A 26960-nucleotide genomic window follows, 5' to 3' on the forward strand; every position below is an offset into this window, starting at 1 on the left:
TTCTTTACATTTTTATCCCTCTTGCGTTCGTTACCTAGACCACTGGCTCTTCGTAATTCAAACTTCAACATCAGAATAATAGCCTTAAATATGAACAACATGACGGTTAAAAGTTCTGCGAATTCAATATTTCATTTGCATACACGGTGGTAAGCTAAGTTTTCTTCAATAGGCAAATGCCAATTAAAATATGGTACTCATGAAGCATCCGGTAAATTTCAAAACAATGCATATCAATCCATGAAATGTCAACGCTTTTTAATTGGACGCGGTATTGTAAATGTTTGTAGTCAGTACAATTGAACATTTTTTTCAGAATTAAAAGAACACGAGTTAATTTTTGATGGAAAAAACCAAGGAGAATTTCTAACAAATAACAAGTTGTATACAAAAACACACGGAGAGAAATAGAGGAGGGAGAGAGAGAAAGTGAGAATAGAAAAGCAAGAAAAAAAGGAAATAAATCCAATAATAAAATATTCATTTGTTTGACCCAGAAACGGTCAGTTTATTCCATTTAATTTGAGCGCTTGAATACAACAAGGTAATAATAAATATACACACGACGACGTCGCCGTGAAAGTTGTAACAAGGAGTCATCTATTTTTAGGAATACAAAATACACAACATAAGCACACTGCACACGCTGTGCGAAGTTCAAAATGTCTTTAAATGTCTACACGCTGTATGTGCGTCGTGTTGGTTATCGTGTATAGAGCGTCGTGTCGCTCTGTGAATTGCCTGTTTATCAATCAAATGGAAAATGCTTGTTTGCTTTAGTTAGAGCGATGCGGTCGTCACGAAAACATCGCCATTTCCACATCGTCTCTGTATTGTGTGAGTGTGTGTGTGTGCGCGCGTGTATTCCACTCTCTGTGTATCTATCTAAATATGTGGTGTTCATAGAATTTATTTGAGTGCATCACACTTGAGTCCGTATTGAATAATAATAAAACATAAAAATCCATTAGAAATCATACATACATCAAAGACGACGACAACAAAATAATCAAGTGACTTTTTCATTCAACTGCATCTCCCTTTTCGTTCTTTATTCTCTGTTTTAGTTATTTTTTCTTTCTGTTATTCTGTTTGTTTCAACAAACCTGTTGTCAACCAATATAATAAGTAAACCATGAAGTTCGCAGAACATTTATCAGCACATATTACACCTGAATGGCGTGCTGCGTACATCAACTATGAGGTAAATGAACAGTCGCATTGTTGTCGTTTGTGTTTTTTTTTTGTTTTTACATTGAAGATTAAGGATACAGAAAACAAATCAAGAAAATTTAATTAATATCAAACTCTTCTGACGATTATGGTTGTCAGCTATAGAAAGTTTCATGGATGTCACTAGCAGTATGAGGCCCAAGAGCGCGTGCGCCACAACTCATATGTTTTTTGTTTTGATGACATCACATTTATCGCGCGGGCTGTTTCAAATTTTATTTCCACTGATTAATTTCGCTTTTTGTTTTGCATGTTTCGACATTTGCTGTTTTAATTTTTTTTTTTTCATTTTCTGAAATAAGCAAATCAGCCAATTCTACATACAACAATGAATCTTATCTCGTTGAAATGAAGCATGAAACAGAACATGCAACGTTTCAAACTGATAAATTAGTGAATCAACAACTTTTAAAAATTACGAGCGGCGTTTCATGAGCAAAGTATGTGAAGACTAATTTACGGCGTTTGTTGAGTTGAGAATACCAGAATGACGAAAAATTTATTGAAATTTTGACGAAGAAAATCGCTTTGCTCACATCAGCAGTGAGATATTTTGTTGCGAATCAAATGTTCACCATTGGAACGTATTCTTGGAAAAATCGATAAAATATTGAAAGAAAACATAAACATTAGATACCAAAACCATTTTCCCACTAAAATATATGATTGGAAATGATTTTAAATGTCCGTTTTTGTCGTTTTATTTCTAAAATAGGAAATGAAAATAATGCTGTACAGTGCCATAGAGCAGGCACCATCGGCTGAATTGATTGAGCCCGACTTTTTAACCCGATACTTTGCCACATTCGACGAACAATTCTTCCATTATTGTGACAAGGAATTAGCGAAAATCAACACATTTTATTCAGGTTGGTTCACCAAACTTACTCGCTTCAAAAAGAAAATCCATATACTAATTTCTTTCGATTTCTCCCTTGCAGAAAAATTAGCGGAAGCCACTAGAAAATTTGCCAATTTACGCACCGAATTGAGTGAAGCGCTGGAAGATAGTCAATTGAATTCGAAAAAGTCGTTGTCACGATCAAAAAAATTGCTGCGCAAGAAAACCAAACCAGCGCGAAAAGTACAAGAGTTGAAGTTGGCATTCAGTGAATTTTATCTGGGATTGATTTTACTACAAAACTATCAAACATTGAATTTTACTGGATTCCGGAAAATTTTGAAAAAGCATGACAAACTGTTGAACGTTGATTTAGGAGCAAAATGGCGAATGGATCATGTCGAAGTGGGTCATTTCCATGTGAACAAAGACATTGATCGGCTCATCCATGACACCGAATCCATAGTAACGCAAGACATCGAAGGTGGTGATCGACAAAAGGCGATGAAAAGATTACGAGTGCCTCCGTTAAATGAGCAACAAAGCCCATGGATCACATTTAAAGTTGGAATTTTTTCGGGTGCCTTTATCGTATTGATGGTGACCGTCATTTTAACGGGCATATTCCATTCGAACAAAGACTGGGAAATCGGTATTCGATTGTTTCGTGGACCATTGTTAATTATCGGTTTTCTATTCTTATGGGGTGTTAATGTACACGGATGGAGATCAGCAGGTTTGTATTTTCAATCAGTCTTCTTCAGTTTTTGCGTGCGTTTAATTTAATTTGAATGTGATTTCTTTTCTCTCTTCATTTGTTCGCCAGGTGTTAATCACGTTTTGATATTCGAAATCGATCCAAGAAATCATTTATCCGAGCAACATATTATGGAATTTGGTGCATGTTTCGGTGTCATTTGGACGATATGTGTTCTCAGTTTTCAGTACAGTGATGCACTTTCGATACCAACATACGCAAGCCCATTGACACTGTACATATTAATGGCATTGTTTTTATTCAATCCAACCAAAACATTTCGACACGAAGCCCGCTTTTGGACGATTCGTGTATTGTGGCGCATATTTTTGGCACCATTTTACTATGTCAGCTTTGCCGATTTTTTCGTTGCAGACCAATTGAACAGTATTGTACCCGCCTTTTTAGATTTACAATTTTTAATATGTTTCTATTACAATAATCCAAATTGGGAAACGGCATCCGCCGAAGGTAATTTCCGAAACCGATCTTCAATCGCACAAATTGCATTCGAACTGAAATAATCTAATGTGTTTGTCGAATTCATTTTGCAGAGGTTGAATCTTGTGTCGAGGGTTCGTATTTGATTCGACCGATGGTGGCAATGTTGCCAGCTTGGTTTCGATTTGCACAATGCATTCGCCGTTATCGAGATACACGTGAAGCATTACCACATTTGGCAAATGCACTGAAATATTCCACATCATTTTTCGTTGTTATATTCTCATCGTTGTCATTTGTGACGGGTAAGTGTGTGTGTGTGTATGCATGTGCTATGCACAGTGTGCGCTTTGCCTCATAAATAATAATCGCATGCATGCCCATTGCCATAGATAAGAAATTCAATTAATTTGTTCAACCTTTTGTATTTGCACATTTAGGATCGCATTTAGGCAATGTGAATAATCCGTACTTTTATTTATGGATAATTGCGTCGATTGTTTCATCTTGCTACGCATATGCATGGGACATCAAAATGGATTGGGGTTTGCTTGAAATGAAGTCGGGCGACAACAAGTTCCTGCGAGAGGAAACAGTGTATTCATCAAATGTAGGTCACACTCAAGTACAATCATCTTTCCAATGCCGGATTAGTTTTTCAATTGCATTTTCCGAGTTATCTGTACTGTTGACTCTTTGAAAAGATACACATACATTGTTGGCTGGAATGCAATTTTGTCGGCGCATACAATTTCACTTTGGATTTAATTATATATCGTTTTGTTTGCCAGTTATTCTACTATTTTGGCATGGTCGAAGACCTGATACTGCGATTCGGATGGACATTGTCGATGTCCCTTGTAAAGGCCGGCTACATTGAAGGCGAACTAATGATGACGATTCTAAGTCCGTTTGAGGTGTTTCGACGCTTTATTTGGAACTATTTTCGATTAGAAAATGAACACTTGAATAACTGTGGTAAATTCCGAGCTGTGAGAGATATATCCGTGGCACCAATGGATTGTTCCGATCAGGTGAGTTAAATGCATACTCCAATATTGTGTCGTTACAAAATTGAAAACGTGTAAATATGGAATGTTCTGGTATATGACAATTAGAAACAGACAACAAAAAGTTATTTAAATGTTACATGGAAGAAAAACAAAAAAAAAACAGCCACAACGTGAAATTGAATTGAATTGTTTGAATTTCAGATTACAATCATACGAATGATGGATGAGGAGAATGGCGTTGTACATCGGCGACCCAAGACAAAAGGCTTGGCTAAAAAGAAGAGTGAATTACGGATACTATTCCAGGGTGAATCGATCGATGAGATTGAATGAGAGAGGCATATTTAAAACCATGAAATAAAAACATTATTATTGAATCTGTGAATATAAATAAATGCAATGCAATGAATAATTATTTTCAAATAAGAACAAGTGGACGTTATTAGATCCCTTCCCCTCCACCCCATCGAATTGACCAATTTTACAATTGCCGATCGTACACATTTGATCGTTTCAAACGGTAGTCTATGCATATACACATACACACTCGGCCAACAACAAAAAACAACAAAAAGAAGTGCGTTACAAGAATTCAACATTGAAATCAAGAGTGCTTGTTCCAGTTCCAGTACTAAGTTACCAGTACGAGCATTTGAAGTTGGTCTGCTAAACTATAATCGATTAGAGTGCGAAAAGAAACACGTTTTTTCGACCACAATGTAATTCACATGGGAAAGTCAACAGAGAGCGAGAGAGCGAAAGACTGAGACAAAGACAGAGAAACACAAGCTGAATAAAGAGGCGAAACAAGCGAAACAAAACAAACAAAACTAGCACATGTTTGACGGTGACGGTTGATTGCAAATGTATTCACTAATACGGCTATTGGCGTGCAGTTCCACTCATTATTCTTGTAACATACATTAATTCAAATTATTCGACTGATTCAAATTGCCATGTCGAATGACCAACCGAAATAAGTTCATCGCGTCAATGTATTTCGTTTCAGCTCACGCGCATACAATAACAATAACTATGAAAAACTGCATGACAACTTAACACACAGCCCACATTGAAAGTCTAGTTGAAAGTTGTCAAAAGATTATCTAATTCAACTGTAAACAGCTGCGAATACGTCAAAAGTAAAATATTGTTGAAGACGAAATGAAAAATGAAAAACAAAATGTATACTTTTTGGATGTATTTTTGTTCGTTCGTTCGTTCGTTCGTTCATTCATCAGCCGAGTAGTAGCAGTAGCAGCAGCAGATCGTTCACGCACTAACACAAGTGTCGCCCGAGCGCAAAAGCATCATGTAACATGAACGGCCGCACAAAAATAAATGAGAAGAGCGACCGCAGGAAAAGCGAATAAGTGATATTGTGCGTACCGATGAGAGTAAGAAACAAACGAAAAATGAGAAGAGGAAAGACGATGTAGTAGTTTTATTATTTTTTTTTCTCGTTTAAACCACCGTTTAGACTGTGGCACATAGCCGATGTGTACTGTGTGCTGTACAGTGCTGTTGATGTTTTTGTTGTAGTTGTGCCCATACGAATGTATGTATATACATACATTTTATTGTTTTCATTGCGAATGATTTGTTGTGTTCAAAGTTAGTAGTGTTACAGTGACTATTTACCGCAATAGTACTTTTCGGGGTTTATACATATATATGTCTGTGATCTATGTAAATCTTTGAGCATTTTGCATTCAACTTCATTGATGTCAAAACGGCGGGTCTCGCTATTCAAACATTTGCTCTCTGTGTGTATTTTAAATTCATTTTTTTTTATGTTTCATTCTTCGGTCGGTTGTAACTAGAAAACATTTTTGTAATTAACTTCAAAGAGATTGGATACACGCGCACGAGCAAGAGACACACTCATGCACAAAAATTAAAACGGATATTAGTGGCAAAAATTTGAATGCAAGGAACTGTAGTGAATTGAAACAGTTTTTCAAAAGATACGCACACCCAAAGTTGAAGGAAAAATCGTTGTTGAACAAGAGATACATATAATTGGCTTGACCCGATTGATCAATATTAGTTGATCGGACACGAGTTCGTGCATTGACTATATCGACTGATTTCTAAGTTTAAGTACGAACAATCAGAAGAGAATAAAAAACGGTATTTTTTTTCGGACTCAGTCGTGTTATCGTTACAATCGAATCGGATTGTATTAGTGCGTATTCTTGAAGTGAGTGAAGCGACTGATTTCGAAATAACGTGCGATAGCACACGATTGCTCGATCAAAGTGTATTCTTATTCATCGAATTTCTCAAAAACACTTGTCGCTTTGGTGCAGATTGGTGCAGATAAAGTGTTGTGTTCACACTGTGTATTGTTATTCGTTAGATTCAATTAAATTGAATTAGTTAGACACAATTAAATACAATAAATAATTAATTAAGATTTAATTAAGAGTTCAGTGAAATATCTCTGACATTTTGGATAACGAGTTAGATTCAGCTGCCATTCAATCGACAAATCACAATAACAGCGAAACCATGCAGCCGAAAGCAACAATTCTTACGCCGACAATCGCTCAAATTGAAGAATTACGAGCGGCATTTTTTGAACGACTCGATCGTGACGGAGCTCCATGTGAAGGTAAGCGTTTTTATTTTAGACAATTTTGAGTTAAATTTCGTTATTTTCTTGTTTCTGCTAATTTACTTTTGACCTAACACGGAGTGAGTCTTCATTTATTTTTTTTTTTTTTTGCTTCATTCATTCGAAGAAACTGAAATCAGTTCAAGTTTGTTTCAGTTCCATGCAAAGCGCAAAACAACGTGCTCATTCCACCTTCAGACCAAAGACGTGCGCGGTGTACAATGTACATAGTCAATCGTTGTGTGTAAGCAATGTTGTAATCGCATCTCTTGCTGGATGAATTCACACGTTAAAATGTTCACCACTTAAAAATAATATGTGATGACAACTCGCGCATTTATTTTCATTGGATTCAAGGTCATCTTTTTATTCATAATTTTTTTTTTTGGTTTTATTTGATTATTATGTCTGGCTCGTTGTTTCTGTTTTTCTTCTTCTTCTTCTTCGTTCTGTCGACGCGTTGCATGTAACCGCAGCCGTGCTTCGTGTACATGCTTAGATTGGAAAAAGAAGCATAGAGTGTGTTTGAAATGAGAAGATTTTATAACGTCTTGTATTGCTCTTATCAGAGACATTCATTCGATGCACTCACAATCAATCATCGTACTAACCAATCAGAGTTGATACACTTTGGTTTTTTTTGCTTGTGTCCCAATGTTCTCTCTCTCTCTCTCTCTCTCTCTCTCTCTCTCTCTCGATGTTTCTTAGTTTTCATCAAACGTTCGACCACTTGATTTTTGGTTACTGATAACCGCTATGTGACTTTATATAAGAGTACCGTTTGAAAATCTATACCAAAACGCAAAGAGAGACAGACCTTTATATCAATACCGTATGAACCAGAAAACAACAACTGAACCTTACCCAATTGTACAAAACAAAAATAAATACTTGTTGAGCGTTCGATAGTACACAAAATTCAACAAGGACTCACCGACAACGACGGTGCGTAACATGTTTCACTGACGACATTTTCATTTTCATGTCGTCAACGTGCATAAAACTGGTTTCAAACAACTGTACTCACTGGTATCACTTGATTTAATATGCATTGCAACCGGAATCGTGACCATGTGCTTGGCTTTTGTTCCGATTTTGTTCGGTGTAGTTCATTGCAATGCAAAGTGCACACAGACATACGCACATTGCATGCTCATTGATTTATCTCTTGGGTTTCCCTTCTCATTTCATGTTATCGCGCGCACTTGGCATTCACATCACCAAAAGAACCGATGACTCTTTCAAGGCTTATCAATTACCTTCATGGGAGAGAAAGAAATCGCTAAAATTAACACTGACAATTTCACAATTTTGACATTCGTATGTCGAATGTGTATTGGTTTTATGACGATAACATTTCCGGTAATCCGAATTTTCTGGATTCTAAATGGATAGACGAGTAATCACTTATCGTAGCCAAGTTATAATACCAGTTCCATTCGCCCATTAGACTTGTACAGACAATGTACATCTCTATGACAAATTCAAAGTAATCCAATTAATCACAATTAATTGAGAACATTTCCAGATTTCAAACTGGTCAAAAGTATGAAGTTAATAAATACAATTCCTCCGAGTGGCTTAAATTTTCCTAAACTATAGCCAAAAGCAATTGGGACTTTTCCACTGCACCAAAACGATACCCAAAAAAAACACCAATTTTTGTTTTCCATTTTTCTCTTCAACTAGGCGGCTTTCATCCGAAAGATATTGAGCGAATTAAATCCACTGACATCTGGTTGCAGAGATTCCTTGAACAACATGACACCGACATCAAAGCATCACTCAGCATGCTGTGGGAGACATGCGAATGGCGAAAAACCTACGGCACAAATGGTATGTTCCAAATTAAGGAAATCATTTTCAACACGCAAACAAAATATGACGAATAATTAGTTCTATACATTGTTAAGTGCTACACAGCAATTGAGAACTGCTGTTTGTTCTGTACTGTATCAACGATATCTCGTTGAATACGTCTTATTGTTTTCTACTATGAAAACTGATTTTGTATTCATAGTGCATGCTTTGCATGCAGATCATTCCAATTGGAATGTTAGCACTTGATTAAGTGTCTTTGCTGCTCTGATGAAAAATGCACTTGGATTTCTTTTGATTGTTTGTGTGTGTGTGTGTGTTTGACATTTACAGAGATTTCAGAGGACAACATCAATATGGAGTATATAAATGAGGGTTTAATGTTTCCACGTAATCGTGATATCGATGGCAAAGTATTACTGGTGCTCAAATCCAAGTTACACGTTCGAGGGCTTCGAGACACCGACCAACTGATACGCAATTTCATCTACTGGATAGAAAGATTGAACAGGTAAGCATTGAATCCGTAATGTATGAACAGAATAAGAATAAAAAGCATTGTATCTCAATCATTGTAGGGAGGAAAATTACGGAACGATATCGATATTTTTTGACTTGGCTGGTACCGGATTGAAAAACTTGGATTTGGATTATACGAAGCAAATTGTACATCTTTTAAAATTCTATTACCCAAACAACTTGAATTACATCTTTGTGTACGAATTACCGTGGATTTTAACCGGTAAATACTGACATTGATCGCTTGTTTGCTGATAAAACACCACGATTATTTCGTCTTTTTTTTGGGTTCATTTAATTTCAGCCGCTTTTAATATAATAAAAGCATTATTACCACCTAAAGCCGTTGCTTCACTACGCTTCGTTACTTCGAAGAATTTAGGCGAATACATTACCGAAGACAACATGTTGACTTGCTGGGGCGGCAAAGATGATTATCGCTATAGGTTTGAACCGTCGAAAATACACGCAAATGGATTGAATAACGACGGCTTAAATGGTCAAAAGGGGATAATCATGACAAAAGACGAAAATGATAACAATACGGTGGTCGTGAATCATGACAAAAAGGTTGGTAAATCAGATTGCTTTGCTTCCGCTACATACGATTAGGCAGTACATATGTCGGTGTTTGGATTTTCACATACGATTCATCTGTGTAATGTAACTGATGAGCTTTTTATCGCTCAATTCCAAGCGACTGAATATAATTTTTTTTTACTTAAAGAATTATAAGGAAAAAAACGACAATATTCGCACTCCATGTGAATACTTGTTTAAAGTATACAATAACCAACAACAAACGACGACCACTAATCATTCTAGACGACAAAAATTAAAATGTAAACAGTCAACAGCGGTGTTCGTTTGAATGAATCAATGTTTTCATTTGAAGTCATTTGTTTTAATTTTAAACATACACTTTTTCACCTCGTCATCGGCCGAGCACAGAATTAACGATGTAAATCAATGACAATGATATTTCGTTTGTATATTTGCATTGTGTACATGACGCGATGAATAATAACACCAACTACACAATGTGCTATTAAGCAAAGGAGACTACGATTCACAGCGATTCTGATGTTTTCTCTGTGTGTTTTTTTTCGCCCATTTTGCGTAAACAGAATGAATATTTGGGCCGAGTCGGTTTGATTTTAACCGAAAATCGAATGTCTAGCCACATCAAGCACGTTTTATTGGTCATTATCGTTTTTAGGATTATGGTATACGCATTATTCGCTCGTCTGTAGGCTCCATCAAAATCCAATTAGTGGATAAAGGCTTCGTTGTAACGATGACGACGTCGACGATATAAAATGAATTTTAATTTCGGATAAAAACACCTCATCCCAAACAATGAACCAAGCATTTATACGTAAAAGGCACAATGGTGCATGGTTTTTATTGCTAAAATTGGAATATTTGTCAATATTTAGTCTTTCACTGTCGTCGATGATTGACGTCAATATATTCGTGTCGTATTTCCTTTATCGTAAAACACAAACGCTCTCACCTTTTCCTTGACCTTAAAGTGTGTATTCAATTTCAGGTTTTTTCTACTAATAATATCTAGCTGTTATTAGGTGTGCCCCGGCTACCGTTGCGTATCGACCTTATCACATCCATTCGGGTCTCCTGTCTCCTTTTTTTTTGTCTAAATCTATTCAGACTGACATCCAAAGACAATAAAAAATGAAAAGCACTTCGATTTCATTTGATTGAACAACATGGGCTTAATTTTTAACGATAAATATTGGCTGCGTGCGAAATGTACATAAAACGAATTATATGTCTCACACTAATTAATAATTATGTGTGTGCCAGCAAAAGCGACGTTTATAGTGTCGCTAATGTGTTTATGTGCCTGCACGCGGGAAATACATTCGCAAATATTTCAGCCCAGTTGGCGATTAAAGCTTCCAAATGCCTAGCCAAACCGGCCGAACTCTATAAAGTAAATAGAGCACCGAATCATCAATAAATTGATGAAATTTTCAATAAAGCGGAGATTGAATGTCACTAAATATGGTCGCCCCATTGTATACTCTGTCCCCCCCCCCCATCGAAGCAGTCACAGACTATCGCTTCGTTCGTTTTGTCTACCCATTTTAATGCATTTATTTCTCTTTTCATAGTATTCGTCGTTCAAATTAGGTGCAAATTGCAGTTCACTATTGAATTCACACTATCTCGGTCAGTAGTGTATAACGTATCATTTTTAATCGGCATAAAAATCCGTTGGCCAACTTCTTTTTTTTCTGTGTGTCTATTTGACGCACGCTTAAATCAACGCACTGCCTACTGAGCACACACGTCCATACGGAGTATTATACGAAATTTTGAACTACAAACAATGGTTTAGACTATATCGTTCGAATATATTCTCCCAGTTTCAGTTCTTCACCAATGTTCCATTTGACCGAACCATTGGTTTTCTCGCATCAATTTTCCAAAATATAGATTTTTTTCTATATGGAATTTTCCAACTGCTATAATTACGCCTATAAAAATTGAATACTTGGATCGATCAATAAGCAATTTTTTTAATTGTGCCATTACTGTCTCACTGAAATGAAGTATCCAATATATAATTGACGCATCGGTTTTTTTTTTCATTGTAGAATTGTTCAGTTTAGAATAGTCAAGAAAAGAAAATATTATTCAAAGTGACAAAAATTAAGCAGTGCAGTCGGTGAATATGACTAAAGTATGTATTGATTTGACCAGAAAAAAAACGCGAATTTCGGATTTATTTATAGACCAGACAGCTAAAACCTAAATAAAGTATTATACAAACGAATATAAATGATTTGAATTGAATTGAATTTCAAAAGCGATTCAAATATAGAGATCAACTTTGGTGTGAGAGAAAGAGAGAGATTGTTTTAAGTATGATTTCGATTGTATGCCGAGAAAATGGTAGATGGAATCGGTTTGGATTTTTTTTATTTCGATGGATAAAACTATGTCAAAAAAGTACACGATTGACTTTCACTTGTATGCCGAATATGTAAAAAAAATTGGTAGCGTAAATGGAAATGATGAAATGATTTGGCTGACTTAACCGTGACAACAAAGAGAAAGACGCTAACATCATTCTCTGGCGAAGACAGAAAACATTTATAAGCTAAAAATTCAACAAGTATTTTTCAAGTTATTCTCAATGTTTATTAATATGCTGTAATATTCCATGGTGAATCACGGTATATAATATAAAAACCGGCCAATTGAACATTGTATGAAAAAAAGATATTTGAATAATTCTCTCAACGGTCATTGTAAATGCATTCTTTTTCTTCTTCTATAAATTCCATATTTAATAATTATACAGTACATTCACATTTGTGACGGTTAGCGCGTTTTTGTTGTTGTTGTTTTTGTTATTTGAATTGGTGTTGTTTCGATTTGTGCAACTTCTTGTATCGTCTCCATTGCTCTGCTGAATTCAAATTCCAAACGTTTTTACTTTCAATTGAAACAATACGAGAATCGAACTTGCGTTACAAAGTATACAGATGAACAGTGCTCACCGATCCACTACACCAGTGGTGAGCAGAGTGAATGAAAATTATCTTTCTCTGTCTGTTTGTCTGTTGTTGTTTTTTTTTTCATCACACATACATACACGAGAGCGCACGACCGAAAAACTCGCACAGATATGCAAAACGGCAAAAGACGGCAAGCATCTCAGTTCCCTTCAATCGAACTCAATATTTACAAACACACACACACACACACACACACACACACACGCACACACACATACGAAAGAACGACCAAACGAAAAAAAAGTATAAAAATAATAATAGACACATTCGAAGCAACGCTCACCAATACATTGACCCGATTTTGCACACACTTCGTTCAGTTGTATGTGCATACGCGCGCCTCTATGTATCCCAACTGAAAATTCGTTGTCAATGCATGAGCAAAAGTCAAGCGAGCATTTGCGTTTGTTTCACCTTTTCTTTTTGTAGTTGACGATTTAGTGCTCTCTCTCTCGTATCGCGTATTAGTTAATTTATTCGGATTCTTGGTGCAGATTTTCCATTAAAATTTCGTTTGGTTGAAACGAAGGTATCTCATTTACTATAGCTACTAAATAAATTCAATCGATTTAAGTTATCAAAAGATTATATATGCATAATGGTTTGGAAGAACAAATAAAATAAGAAAGGATGTACAAGCGATAAATATCCAATTAAACTACAAGTATAGCTATACAGTCATATATTGCTCACTTTTCTGTTATTGTTTTGCGTGTTTGTGAGTAATATTTTTTCGTTGGTTCGTTGATTCGTTCATGTGACGTACAAGTGAATTAATTCATTGACCAAAACAACGAGTAATAGAAGAATTGCAAACATTTCAAATGATTATCCGGTCGAAACGTACAAATTATTCATTACTTAATGTCTTTGTTTTCTTTAAAATTTTATTGAAAGAAGAAAAAAATGCAGAAACTGTTTTGCATCTGTTTAGTTGCAACGAAAGCAATGATGTGTTGTAGGCCCAGAAAAGGCAGAAAAATAAATCCATTCGACCATAAATTCAATTTATTATCAAAACTGTGTTCATACAGCGAATTGATCGATTTCAATCGCAAGCCGAATTGTATTACATCGAAATAGTTGGCGAGAAACAACGAAAAATAACCCACGACCGGACATATTATTTGTTCTACATTTTCGTGAATGTGTGAATATATATGTGGAGCTAATGAGATTAGTTGGCGATAATTCGCACCACAAAAATGTTTTGTCGCTTCTCTCATTCGACTCAATTCATGGCGTTGCACAAGCAACAGCATTTACATATCGACCCCAAAATAAAATCGACACTTTTAGCCCACTAATTTTCTTCATCTTGATTTTTCTCGTGTCCGATAAATACAAACTGATGTACGTGTTCGTGTCATTTTACGGTCAAGGTCATACTTTTGTTTCAACCAAGTTCAATCGAGCGATTAAAACTGAGAGTAATTTTAAACGCACAACGTTGAGTTTAAACACAACTCAACAACACTAATAAAAAATTCTGATCCAAATCAAAAGTCCATAGGTTAATTCCATAAACAATTTGCAAACGAAAGGGAAAAAAAATATCAAAACAAAACGACAAGAATCAAGAAATTTGAGTGAAAATGAGTTAATTTTCGGTTTTTTGTTTAACATAAATAAATTCTGATGGCACTTTTGAATTTCACGCATCTAGGTACATTTTGCGAAAACAAGTTCGGTGAACGAGATTCCAATGTCGGATCAATCATTTGGCTACGGTGGCAAAAACATCGAAAATACTGGAAGTAAGTTATATATAAATGCGTCGTGAAAGAAGAAGAAGAAGAAGAAAAAAATGATTGCCTGAATTTTGTTCGTTAATTTCTTATGTTTCGTTCTGTTTTCTCTTTATTTTTTTGTTTATTGCGCATTGTGTAGGTAATATGTTGAAAATAGCACCTGCCGAAATCATCACATTCGCCAAAGTGGGCAGTGAACTTATTGGGACCGTTGACATTTTCAATGTTGTTAAATTTCCAATTACCTATAAGGTATGACGAGACCTTCTTTATTAAAAAAAAAAGAGAGAACCATTTTGCAATTGCATATCCACCGCTAAGCTCTTGACTGATTACATGTTTGATTTGTGGTTTACATTTAACAGATAAAGACAACGTCACCGGAAAAGTTTCGTGTACGACCAAGTACTGGTATTTTAACACCGGGCAGCAGTACCACCATCAGCGTTGTTCTACAATCTGGACCAAATGTGACATTATTATTGAATAAGGACAAATTTTTGGTCATGTGCATGGAAATCAACGATTTGAATGCTTCACAGCAAGACATTGCCGATATATGGAAGGTACGATTTCAAAGCAAATTGATCCTGCGGATGCAATGGCCTAATTTTATTTGATTCCTATACTTTGCCCCAATTAATTCATTCCATTCATTTTTCCTTCGACAGAACACACAGAACAATAGCGGTTCGGTTGAACAACATCGATTGAAATGCAGTATCGGTTCAAATGTAAATCTAAATGCTAGCAATAGTGTCGGAGGCGACATGAATAAAAGTAGTAACATGTTCTTAAATAACGGCGGTGTCATCGATGCCGATCGTCAATGGGTGCATTTTTCAAACTCTGTAAGTCAAACGACATAAAAAATCACTACCGTTTCGATCAAACATTTTCTTTTTCACAATCAATAATGAACAAAATGCATTTTGCTCTTTGTTTGGCAGGTCTCACAATTGGTGGAAACAACGCGACGACTAGAAACACGCATCAAATTCAACCAGAAACTTCAATGGATCACCGTGTTCGTGTTCTTATTGCTGTCTATAGCCATTGTGTATATACTCAAAATTGAAATCAATAACAACAGCCCCGAACATTGTATGAAACCGATGCGCGGCTACAAGTGACAAAGCTTGTACATGGCTTGAACAAACCGTAGGAAAGAAAACCAATGACATTTTTTTTTCTTCTGGGAGGGTGGGTGCTTTGAAATGCAATTTAAGGAGTTGTACATTTGTTGCTCCTGAACTCGTAGACATTTAATTGCTTCATTCAAACTGTGGTGAATGCACTTAAACACACACACACACACACACACACACACATCAAAATGACATATATTTTTTCTACAAGAGAATTGAAATAATTTATTCTCGCCGTGAGCCTTTTTTCTATTCGTTCAGAGACTTTCTCTGTATTTTTTTTTTCTCAACATTTTTGCGTATGTAAATATTTGTTTGTAATCATCATTAAAACATTCTTCATTTGCTTTGTCTTAGAAAAAAAATTATTGCACTTGATTTTTGTAGCCGATTTTTTTGTGACATGGTTTTTGGTCAACATTTTCGTTGATTTATATATTATTTTTCCATTCTCTTCAATCGAGCATTTGGGAGAGAGAACCATACCGTGTATTTATATTAAAATTTAGGAGAAAAAATGTGTGTTTAATGCCACTATCTTTAATTCAAAAAATTTGGATGAATTTGTAAGTATTTAGTTGTATAAGACAAGAAGAAAGAAACAAGGAAACAATAAAAGAAGTTAATTGTAAAAAATTAAAAAAAAAACATGAAAGAAATAAATAAATTTGAATCAAATTCACAAAAAGTGAACCAGATTTTACTAGAACAAATTCCAATGCGTCTTATTCTTCATTCAATATGAAAAACTATATGCAAAATTACTTAGCAAGACATCCGAATTGGATTTATGGAAATTTCCATCCGAGTTATTCAATTGAATAATCGCGAAAAAAAATATGGCTTACTTTCTCCTTTGCAAGTTCGAAAGTAAGTAAAATCGGAACATTTTTTTCTGTTTTCAAATCTTTTCGCGCATTGTGAACCAGACTTCATGCCCTATCCGAATTTGTGCAAACAACTGTTCGACATACAGGCTCACATGCATACATAGACACGAACATTGACTGACATACACTGATGTTAGTGCTGTTTGCACACATATATAGCGAATGGCCTGGGTATACACACCAATACACACGAACATGTGTCAATTTACCGTGGATTCGGTTCGTTTTGTTCGGTTTTATACATTCGGTATTGACGCCATCTCTTGTGAACTGGAAAACAGTTGCTGTAATAAAGCCGAGAAGAGCGTACGTATACGTGCAATTATACACAACGCCCTTTACGGCCATCATTCGAAGTTTCATCGCATAGCTATTTCTTCAAGCGACGAGAAAAAAAAAGATTCTCCTTTTCAAAACATTTCTATATACTCGATACTTGCGTAAGTGAAATCATATTTTTTTGTCTCAATAAACATTTTGTCGTTGAATTTTATTTGCAAATTTCGTAGATCAATCGAATTGCGTTGGTAAATTGGTGGTTTTGTGCGAATAAATGCGGGAATATTTGGTTTAATTTAATTTTTTGGTGAGCGCGGTGACAAAAGTCGTGTGTATCTGTTTGAAAAAATGCTTTTTACTGCTGTCAGCCATTTTTCTTGTGTCGCGCACCAACAGCGCCGACGGTGATAATTTACAAGAATCGAAGACTTTTAGTGTTCGGCCACCTAGTTTTGAAATCCAAAATCAGTTTCATTCTTATTATTTTCCCAATCCCGATTTGTCAGCCGCAATTTTTTGCAAAAATTTTCGACAACAATTTCACCGAGAAACAACATCAAAGTTTGAAAATGCGATGAATTGAAGTTGATTCGTAGAAATTTTCTGAGTCTTTTTCGTCGCATAATCAAAATGGCTGACGTGCGATGTACGATTGAAACGTTTGTATGTGTATAATACTGGGTACATTCGAAAATCGTAATTTTTTCTTCTCGCAAAGCAACACGGCAGCTGTGTGTATATATACGGAGGGAAATACAGTGTCTTTAGTTTTGACAGTTTTGACAGTATGCCTATACAGCATACGATTTCGTTCGATAGGTAGTATTTTCATTTGATCGTATTGCGTACGGATGTAGTTTTTTTTTATTGAAAATTTCTATGATAATTATTTAGAATGTGTTGGGTATAATAAAATTGAAAAGCATTTGTGTTCAGACTTAATTTAAAACTATGCATTCTTGTAGGCAACGCGTAAGTGGTTTTCGGTTGTGTTGAGCAAGCGATGACGACGCGGCTCCGAGAAGTAAAATTGGAGGGAAACGAATTACATTCATATTTGGAAACATTCAACAAAGACTTGGAAGGGAATAACCAGCAAACAATCACATTGCTTCAGACCAACGGCACAGATACCATGGAGGATACCGACGAAGGCACTTATTTTGTCGACGAGAGTGGTAATTATTATTACCAAGCGACAAAGGATTCGGAGCCGGTGTTAACTGAACCGCCTGATGGTGACAATATTCAGTTTATCGTCGAAGAGGACGACGAGAACTCGGCGGGCGAAGACAATTTGGAAGTTGAACAAGCGACGGTGTCGACAAAAACGCGAAAACAAAATATTATCACAACAAAAGTGGAGGCAAGTGAATACGATGCGGTGGCATTTGATACGAACGAAGGAGACAATGCCGATGGTGAAGTTAGCTATGTGTATATTATGGATGACAAAGGATCACCGGTCGATGATGGGACAAATGAAGAGCTGGCTGACGATGGTGTCGAAGAGAAAGTGTACGAATTCGAAGAAGATGAGGATTTGAGTGACGACGATGCACCCGTGAAAAAGGATAAACGAAAAGCAGCCGGTTCAGCTGCTACCTCATCCGGTGCTAAGACGCCGAAAGTATCCCGAGTATCGTTAGCAATGCACATGTGCAACTATTGCAATTACACAAGCCCAAAACGGTATTTGTTGTCGCGCCACATGAAATCCCATTCGGAGGAACGACCATATAAGTGTTCGGTGTGCGAACGTGGATTCAAAACATTGGCTTCATTGCAAAACCACGTAAATACACACACGGGAACCAAGCCACATTTGTGTAAGTACTGTGACAGCTGCTTTACAACATCTGGTGAATTGGTCAGACATGTACGGTATCGACACACGCATGAAAAACCACACAAGTGCCACGAATGCGATTATGCCAGTGTTGAGTTGAGCAAATTGAAACGTCACATTCGTTGTCACACGGGCGAACGACCATATCAATGTCCTCATTGCACATATGCATCGCCGGACACATTTAAATTGAAGCGACACTTACGCATACATACCGGCGAGAAACCGTACGAATGTGATGTATGCCAGGCCCGATTCACCCAATCCAATTCGCTGAAGGCACACAAGCTTATTCATAGCGGTAAGGACACTATTTTTATTTTACCTCTTTCACATGTTGACTTATATATGAGGGGGTTTAGAGCGAAAATGTCATACAGAAAAGTTGAAAGGAAAAATGTCAAATGAAAAGAGATAGCTATATAGTTCACTATAGTTTACTATACAGTATACTATATAGATTTCCGCTCATTTATCATCGACATTTTTCCGCGCAACTTTTTTGTATTACATTTTCGCTCTAAACCCCGCATATCAACTACGTACACAAACAATATGTCTAAATCTTATGCTACATTTACTCTTTTTTCATCTAGTTGGTGACAAACCAGTGTTCCATTGTGAACTGTGCCCAACGACTTGTGGACGAAAGACTGATTTGCGTATCCACGTACAAAAGCTACATACAGCAGAAAAACCACTCAAATGCAAACGATGCGGGAACTCATTCCCTGATCGCTATAGTTATAAGGCAAGCACAGAGTTCGATTGCTTCATTTTTCATTCTGTCAAAAAAAAAATCGGGACAGATTCGGCATGAGAACAATGCAACTAACAATGGTGACTTTATTCTTCTTTTCAGATCCATACCAAGACGCACGAAGGTGAAAAGTGTTACAAATGCGAATTGTGTCCATATGCTTCAATATCGGCCCGTCACTTGGAGTCTCACATGCTTGTCCACACTGATCAAAAACCATTTCAATGCTCGCAATGCGATCAAGCCTTCCGTCAGAAGCAATTACTCAAACGCCACATTAATTTATATCATGATCCAAGCTATGTACCACCCACACCAAAGGAAAAAACTCACGTATGCCCATCTTGCGAACGCCAATTCCGGCACAAGGGCAATTTAATACGGCACATGTCATTGCACGATCCCGACTCATCGGTGCGAGAGCACGCGATGGCATTGAAGGTAGGCCGCAAGAAGCGTGTCCAAATTGTCAACGGCCAACAAATCGAATACATGGGCTTCGAGGACGAAGAAGAGTATGAGGGCGAAGAAGATTATGTTGATGGCGAGGATGAAACATCAATCGAGCAAGAAGATTTGCCAACGAAAAAGGAAACCATCATGGCCGTTGGAGAGGATGGACAGCGTTACATGGTGGTCGAAGTGATCAATATGGAAGAGGATGAGAATAGCCAGATTCAATTGCAAGACAAAGATGAGAACATGGAGATAGCCGAACTGTATCTGGAAGATGAGGATCCATTACAAGACAAGGGCCAAGTCGATCGAGACATGTCGACATGCTTTGGATTTGTGGTGAGTTTCATTGCCTTTTTTTAAGCAACCACTTGAACAACGTCTAATTTCTTGTTTTCATTTTGTGCTTTATAGGAAGAAGATGGTGTCGAAGACGAAGAAGATGGGGACAAATCATCAATTCAACTTCTCGACTATGTTGAATAGTCGACCTCAAATCGACGCATTTTGATTTCAATATGTTTAGTTGTGATTTAATAAGAATATTGTTTTTCGATTGTATACTTGAATGCTAAGAAGTAGAACCAATAACAACTAATTTCACACATATGCAAATATGAGTTGCAGACAATTGATCCACTGATATCATTTAACTGTTATAATTCTTTTTTCGTTTCGTTTAGAAAGTATGATATCAAAATTTAATTGGACATTTACACATATTTTTGTATATCCTACCATGCCATGACTTGGCTGTCACATTTCACAGAGATTTGCTGTATTCTCGTAGAAATGACATTGGCTGATTGATCAGTAACCGTAACGAATAGCTTAAGAGTACGATAATTCCAATTGTTAATGGCAAAATTTAACAGAATTCAAATAAACTGTAGATTTTTTTGTGGCAAATTCATTGCGTGGAGTTTACATTGGTCGAGAGTTGCGGCAATTTTTCAAATGGATTTAGGTCAGAGAGCTAACATTCAGTGGAACTTGAGTGAGTAACGTCTGGAAATTCATTAAAAAAGTAGCCTCTTCACACCACTGACAATTTCTTCCTTCCTCGTCATTTTCTATTCATTTAATTAAAATAAAGGAATCTCTCGTATCTATTTCACTTTCAATGTTGATTTAAGCGTGATGATGGCTGGTTCATACCCCAGTGCGCAATGCGTGTCTATTTTATGGAATAGTTTGTACACATTTAGGCCTAAAATAGATTTGTAGTACATTTGATTTGTGTGCACAATTGTGTCTAACTATTGTGTACATAAATTTAAATACAAGTACGTACGGCTAGTGAGGTCCGTTTTGCATTTGTCAACAATTTCCTTAGGGACGCAAATGACGAGCGGTTGATCCACTGGACCGAGATGAGCCGTTTGTCGCACCTTCACCGATTTTCGGTAGAAAGATGGCGATAATGATATCATGTTCAAAGCGCGTAAGTTTCGATCAGTTTGAACCAATTTGATGATGGGGGCTGCCAACTATGGTGCACTCGTGCAATCCGGCGAGATTTTCAAATAGTTTACCCACGAATTCATCTGAATGCGTTCGGCCGAAATCAACTAAATTGGAGCGATTTCACGCGTGTTATTCGGCGAGACAAGTGATCAAACTGAACTCGCACTATGAAGCCAGTGATCAGTTCCAGGTATTCCATTGTATTTCGGCCAGCCAAAATGTGAAAAACATCACCAGAATCCTTGAAGTCTTTGGCATGCGATTTCAGACTGAAATGCTTCAATTTTGTGAAGTTGGACAGGTGTTCCTATTTTAATTTTGCATTGCTACGTCTGGCCAGGGACAACTTTAGTGAGCCAGAATTTTTCGTATCGACCATACCAATTCGCGTGATGTTCGGAAGGTAATGTGACAATTCGATTTGCACATTTTCTTTCGCATCTTTTGCTGTCGTTTCTGTCGTTCATTCAACTAAATCGAAGGTGGTCAATTGTGGTTTTTCGGCAATATATCTCCACAGCTCGGAATACGATCTATATGAATGAGACAACTCCGTGCAAAAACTGTGTAGACGTGGTAGTGATTTGACAAAAAGCCAGTTTTCAGCCAATGGAACATTGTCCAAACACAAATGGCGAAGATTGTGCTTCGGGATGATTTCCATGAAACGGTTGATAGACTTACACCAAGAAAAGTAATTTTGGAGGCTGAGTGTGTGAACGTACGGCAGAATGGTTTCAAACACATTGTCGAAGTATATTCCACCAACACCACCTTTGATAGTAAGCTGCTGCAATTCACCCGATGTACCATAAACGGTGAGCAATTCCAAAAATCCATCGAAACGCAAAATATTTCGCTGCTTGTGCTTCGGGATGAGCTATTGGGTCTGGGAATTAATCGTGTCGATTTTTCAAAAGATGGCGTAACTTTGCATGGTTGTATCGGGCAATACTTTTTTCTTTTTCACATGAGTGGTCTAGTGTCAAACTACAAAAATCATCATCTATCATTTCATCGAAGTTTGGATAAACATTTTTTTTTGCGCCTTAAATATGTCAAATTTTGTACCGAAAAAGCAACATTTCCCGCAAGCATTAATTTTTTGCTTTCATTTGAAGAAAACTGCGGCTGAAGCGCATCGAATGTTGGTGGAAGCCTATGGTGAGCATGCTCCATCGGAACGTACATGTGAACGGTGGTTTTCACGGTTCAAAAGTGGTGATTTTAGCACGGAAGACAAGGAACGTCCCGGCCAGCCAAAAAAGTTTGAAGATGCGGAATTGGAGGCATTGCTCGATGAAGATTCGAGTCAAACTCAAGATGAGCTTGCCAGAGCATTGAATGTTGACCGAAGCACTGTTGGATATCGTTTAAGGGCCCTTGGTTTCATTCGCAAGTTGTCAAATTGGGTACCACATGAATTGACGCCGGCTCAAGCTGAAAGGCGTTTGGTGACTTGCGAAATGCTGCTCGCTAGGCACAAAAAAAGAGGTTTTCTGTATCGAATTGTCACTGGTGGCGAAAAATGGATTCATTACGATAACCCCAAGCGCAAAGCATCGTATGTTAAGCCCGGCCAACCAGCAACATCACAGCCAAAACAAGAAATTCACGGCGACAAGGTAATGCTGTCTATTTGGTGGGATGAGGAGGGAGTGGTGTATTATGAGCTGCTGAGAAGTGGTCAAACCATCGATGGGCCTTTCTACCGACAACAATTGATACGTTTGAAACAAGCAATCAAAGAAAAACGCACGAAATGGGAGACCAGAAAAGAGACATTGATTTTCCTACATGACAATGCTCGGCCACACATTGAGAAATCGGTCAAAAACTACTTGGAAAATAGCGGATGGGAAGTTTTGGCTCACGCCCCGTATAGCCCAGACCTGGCTCCTTCCGACTACCATTTGTTTCGATTGATGCAAAACCATATGGACGGAGAGCGGTTCTCTTCAGTTGAAGAAATCCAAAATTGGCTCGATGCATTTATAGCCTCAAAAGATGAGGAATTTTTTAAGGCAGGCATCCGTCAATTGCCCACATTGTGGCAGAAGGTCATCGCTTCCGATGGACAATATTTTGATTGAAATGTAATTTCATTTTGGTATTCAAATAAATGTTTGAAAATTTAAAAAAATCGACAAAACTAATTCCCAGACCCAATATGATTGAAATTCGGGTCATCTTTTTACCAAAATGTTCCAGCATTGCGTAAATTGTTGGTCGTGACGATCCAAGATCAAATTCTACAGCTTCCGTTGGAACCACTCGGTCTGTGACAATGTTTTTCAATCTTTTATTGGTTTTATTCGGATTTACCAAGCTGACAGTGTCCAAATAACCAAAAACGCTCGTCAAACAGTCATCGTTCATGCCGATCAGTGACATCGTCGATTGTTGCGATCTTGCGACTTTCGTTGGTGGTCTGCGATACATCGGTGCTTTAGCGAGTTTATTCATTTTCGTTGTGACTGAAATGAAAACAAAAAATAACGAATCGAATGAGATGCATTTCATATTGTTCACTGAACAAAAATCCAACGGATATTCATAGCACATTCAATGATGTCATTTTTTGCTAGCGCCAGAGTTGTGTTTTTGGCACAAACTTGGTAAAAGTGAATGTGAAGTATCATTCAAATATTGCTTAATCCAAGAAAAATGACCGAAAAATTCTAAATAGAAATCACACATTGCATGAGTTTTTTATAGAAAAATCGAATAAACAATATGCGTGAATAAAATGTTAGGATTTTAAAATATGCTGATTCATTATTTTGCGGTAAGAATTTGCGCGCAAATCATGTGACTGAGTTACGAATAAAAAAAATGCGAATAATTTAAAATACCACCTTGTTTGCACTATATTTGGTTGTTTTAGTGTTCCCTATTTATATTACTAGAATCCGAATTTATGCTGCTATCAATTGCACTCACGAAAATTACACTCATTCAAAAACGATTGAGACTTCCATCTTAGCTTACCTTGTTTGAAATGAATTGAATTTGTTGTCCGTCAAGAAATCATGCAGAAAATCCTTCTTGAAAATCGCACCTTGTTTTCAAAATATTTCTATTGACTCGATTGAATATAAAAAATGTAATGAAATAAACTGATTTTTTGGTGTTAGACACAAAATCGTATAGAAATGTCGACAAAAATGCCGTTGCTAAACACAGATTTACAGGCAATAACATATTATTAACTATACTTAATAACATAATAATAACGGCCGATATATTGGTCCAACATAACATAATAATAACGTTATTAAGATTCAGCATAATAATAACATAATATTTTACGAAATATGTTGGACTTTTCTTAATAAATCCTATGATTCGGCGCTAATAATATATTATTAACTATAATAATAACATATTATTAAGATGGATTTATTAACTCAATTAATAACATATTATTAAGATACAATCCTAATAACGCTTTTTTCGCGCATTTTTTTCACCGGAGCACTGACAAGTTGTTTTTTCACTGCAGAGTACACCCATGAATTTTTGCACTGTTGCAATTAAATTAAAATGATTCTTTGAAACGGAATTATCATGTATTGAACTTAACCATTAAGTTTAGGAAATCGCCAGTCTCGACCTTGAAAGGATCATTTTACCATATTTTGTCTGCATTGTTATAGCTGTGTACACCATACAGTGTTTTTTTTCTCTCTAGCTAGGGAAAAGAATGCGCGAAAAAAGCGTTATTAAGATTGCATCTTAATAATATGTTATTAATTGAGTTAATAAATCCATCTTGATAATATGTTATTATTATAGTTAATAATATATTATTAGCGCCGAATCATAGGATTTATTAAGATAACACCCGATATAGCGCATAACATATTATGTGATTATTATGCTGAATCTTAATAACGTTATTAAGATTAAAAAAATCCCAACATAACATAATAATAAATATTTCGGGCAATAAAATATTAATAACATATCGAAAATGTAAATCTGTATTGTTAAACCAAACAAAACTACGTGCAGTATGTACGACATACACTATATGATTGAAAATCGACCTTCTTTCATTGTATCCGTTTCAATTTGGATGCTATTCAGCATTCTCATACAACGACACTGCATCAACCCGTTGAAAAAACCGCAGACGAAATTGTTTGCGCGAGAGCATAATGAACATTTTGCTACCAGACATTGAACTGATGGACTGTTCAGCGCTCAATCTGAAAAAGAGAGAAAAAAAATGCAATGTTTCTATTTCGCCAATACCAACGGTTTATTCATTGAAACAATGACAGAGAATTTCATGGGATTTTCTTGGAAAAATCACTCAGGTCACAGTTTATATGATTATTAATCGTTGGTATCTTGAGTACAGTTTAATTAAACTGAATATTAAATTCATTCGAAAATAAATCGTCTTTCGGAGACCTGCTGAAACTCATTAAGACATGCGGTGCATATGGAATGAGCTACGGGCCAATTTGGAATTTCGCAAATTTGCCACAGAGAAGAAATCATGCGAACGTGAGTAAGCGTTCGGGGCACACATTAATGTGTATCTCTCAGCAGATGAATGCAGAAAGTCCGTTGAAACCATAATCAATGCCATGTATCGTGTTGCGATCAAAACATTTGATGAATAGGCGTTTTTCGCCCATGGCAATTTCAAATGAACACAGAATGATTTCATCACATTTTTTTTTAATTTGCTCGCATTAATGACAACGAAAAAATGTAAATTTATTTTCCCTTTTGTGACCGTTGCAATTGCCACAATAAAAGGCTTGTCACTTTTCAAAAGAAGTAAATTTAGCGCGGATTCAATGGAAACTTTTGTTCAATCGAAAGGCAATAAATCGGGATGCCATCTTGATCAGAACATAATCGAAAGCCATCGAACGATATTGCGTAAATGCGTTGACCAATTCAATTCAATAATTCACAGTAAAATTCATTGAAAAAGAAAAATGAAATCAGAAAAATCATTACGATGGCATTTGAAACAACAATTTCTCTGATGTATTGAACACTGAACGGTTCGTGCATTATTATTACATGATCGGCTGCGCAATCTCGGCGTATCGGCCATCGTTTGAAGCCTATCGATAAATCTAAATATTTAAATTGAGTCATGGAATTACGTGAAAATGAATCGTTCTACAAGATTGATTTGCGCATGGAAAGGGCGGCGATAGCGGTACACTGCTACTATCGTTGCGTCACACGCTACAATGAGCTTTATAGCCCAAAAAACCGTTCCATTCCAAATGTTTTCAAAGCCAAAATTACGGAAGAAACTTAGAAAACGATTTTTATCGCTATGATCCAAAATAGAGAAAAGAAATATTTGGTTGAAGGTCAAATTGAAGGGCACAAGGGAAAAACCTATGATCACAATTCTATGACATTGCTACACAGCAAAACATTTGAGTGTAAAGTTTACTCTTGAGTTAGGTTAATATAGCGGTTTCAACTATTTTAGGGGAATTTACACCGAATTTTGGGTAAAATGAGTTGTTTTCTATGCGTCTGTCCGAATGGCTACTGTTCATGTACGCACTAATACATTGGCA

General features: G+C 36.5%; 3 protein-coding genes across 6 annotated transcripts; all 3 read left to right on the forward strand.

The window, feature by feature from the left end:
* The first annotated feature begins 682 nt into the window (after positions 1-682).
* On the forward strand, positions 683-4708 carry LOC129578696 (xenotropic and polytropic retrovirus receptor 1). 2 transcript variants are annotated; one of them, XM_055467675.1, is made up of 9 exons: positions 683-837; positions 1068-1204; positions 1949-2102; positions 2175-2810; positions 2901-3302; positions 3386-3577; positions 3713-3882; positions 4064-4306; positions 4487-4708. In XM_055467675.1, the coding sequence occupies exons 2-9, from the start codon at positions 1136-1138 to the stop codon at positions 4616-4618; spliced, it is 1998 nt and encodes a 665-aa protein (XP_055323650.1). In that variant the 5' UTR covers positions 683-837; positions 1068-1135; the 3' UTR covers positions 4619-4708. The 2 variants fall into 2 exon arrangements, with proteins under 2 accessions (XP_055323650.1, XP_055323649.1); XM_055467674.1 differs by having other exon boundaries at positions 777-1204.
* Positions 4709-4812: 104 nt separating this feature from the next.
* On the forward strand, positions 4813-16405 carry LOC129578699 (motile sperm domain-containing protein 2-like). The gene is made up of 10 exons (XM_055467678.1): positions 4813-6902; positions 8595-8741; positions 9057-9234; positions 9302-9465; positions 9547-9812; positions 14460-14550; positions 14684-14796; positions 14910-15110; positions 15216-15395; positions 15495-16405. The coding sequence occupies exons 1-10, from the start codon at positions 6800-6802 to the stop codon at positions 15675-15677; spliced, it is 1626 nt and encodes a 541-aa protein (XP_055323653.1). The 5' UTR covers positions 4813-6799; the 3' UTR covers positions 15678-16405.
* Positions 16406-16678: 273 nt separating this feature from the next.
* LOC129578695 (transcriptional repressor CTCF) lies at positions 16679-20839 on the forward strand. Of its 3 annotated transcripts, none has more exons than XM_055467673.1 (5): positions 16679-17022; positions 17827-19011; positions 19307-19461; positions 19573-20265; positions 20341-20839. In XM_055467673.1, the coding sequence occupies exons 2-5, from the start codon at positions 17865-17867 to the stop codon at positions 20410-20412; spliced, it is 2067 nt and encodes a 688-aa protein (XP_055323648.1). In that variant the 5' UTR covers positions 16679-17022; positions 17827-17864; the 3' UTR covers positions 20413-20839. The 3 variants fall into 3 exon arrangements, with proteins under 3 accessions (XP_055323648.1, XP_055323646.1, XP_055323647.1); XM_055467671.1 differs by having other exon boundaries at positions 16855-17680; XM_055467672.1 differs by lacking the exon at positions 16679-17022 and adding an exon at positions 17177-17765.
* Positions 20840-26960: the final 6121 nt, after the last annotated feature.

Source organism: Sitodiplosis mosellana, unplaced genomic scaffold, assembly GCF_009176505.1.
Source record: "Sitodiplosis mosellana isolate CC-2019 unplaced genomic scaffold, AAFC_SMos_1.0 Smas_scaffold_6226, whole genome shotgun sequence".
NCBI classification, from domain to species: Eukaryota; Metazoa; Arthropoda; class Insecta; order Diptera; family Cecidomyiidae; genus Sitodiplosis; species Sitodiplosis mosellana.

Coding starts and splice junctions, on each gene's coding strand:
- LOC129578696 (XM_055467675.1), top strand. CDS start 1,136: ATGAAGTTCGCAGAACATTTATCAGCACATATTACACCTGAATGGCGT. Junction 3,578..3,712: donor ATCGTTGTCATTTGTGACGG/GTAAGTGTGTGT, acceptor TTGCACATTTAG/GATCGCATTTAGGCAATGTG. Junction 4,307..4,486: donor CAATGGATTGTTCCGATCAG/GTGAGTTAAATG, acceptor TTTGAATTTCAG/ATTACAATCATACGAATGAT.
- LOC129578699 (XM_055467678.1), top strand. CDS start 6,800: ATGCAGCCGAAAGCAACAATTCTTACGCCGACAATCGCTCAAATTGAA. Junction 9,466..9,546: donor ATTACCGTGGATTTTAACCG/GTAAATACTGAC, acceptor ATTTAATTTCAG/CCGCTTTTAATATAATAAAA. Junction 15,396..15,494: donor GGGTGCATTTTTCAAACTCT/GTAAGTCAAACG, acceptor TTTGTTTGGCAG/GTCTCACAATTGGTGGAAAC.
- LOC129578695 (XM_055467673.1), top strand. CDS start 17,865: ATGACGACGCGGCTCCGAGAAGTAAAATTGGAGGGAAACGAATTACAT. Junction 19,012..19,306: donor ACACAAGCTTATTCATAGCG/GTAAGGACACTA, acceptor TTTTTCATCTAG/TTGGTGACAAACCAGTGTTC. Junction 20,266..20,340: donor CGACATGCTTTGGATTTGTG/GTGAGTTTCATT, acceptor TGTGCTTTATAG/GAAGAAGATGGTGTCGAAGA.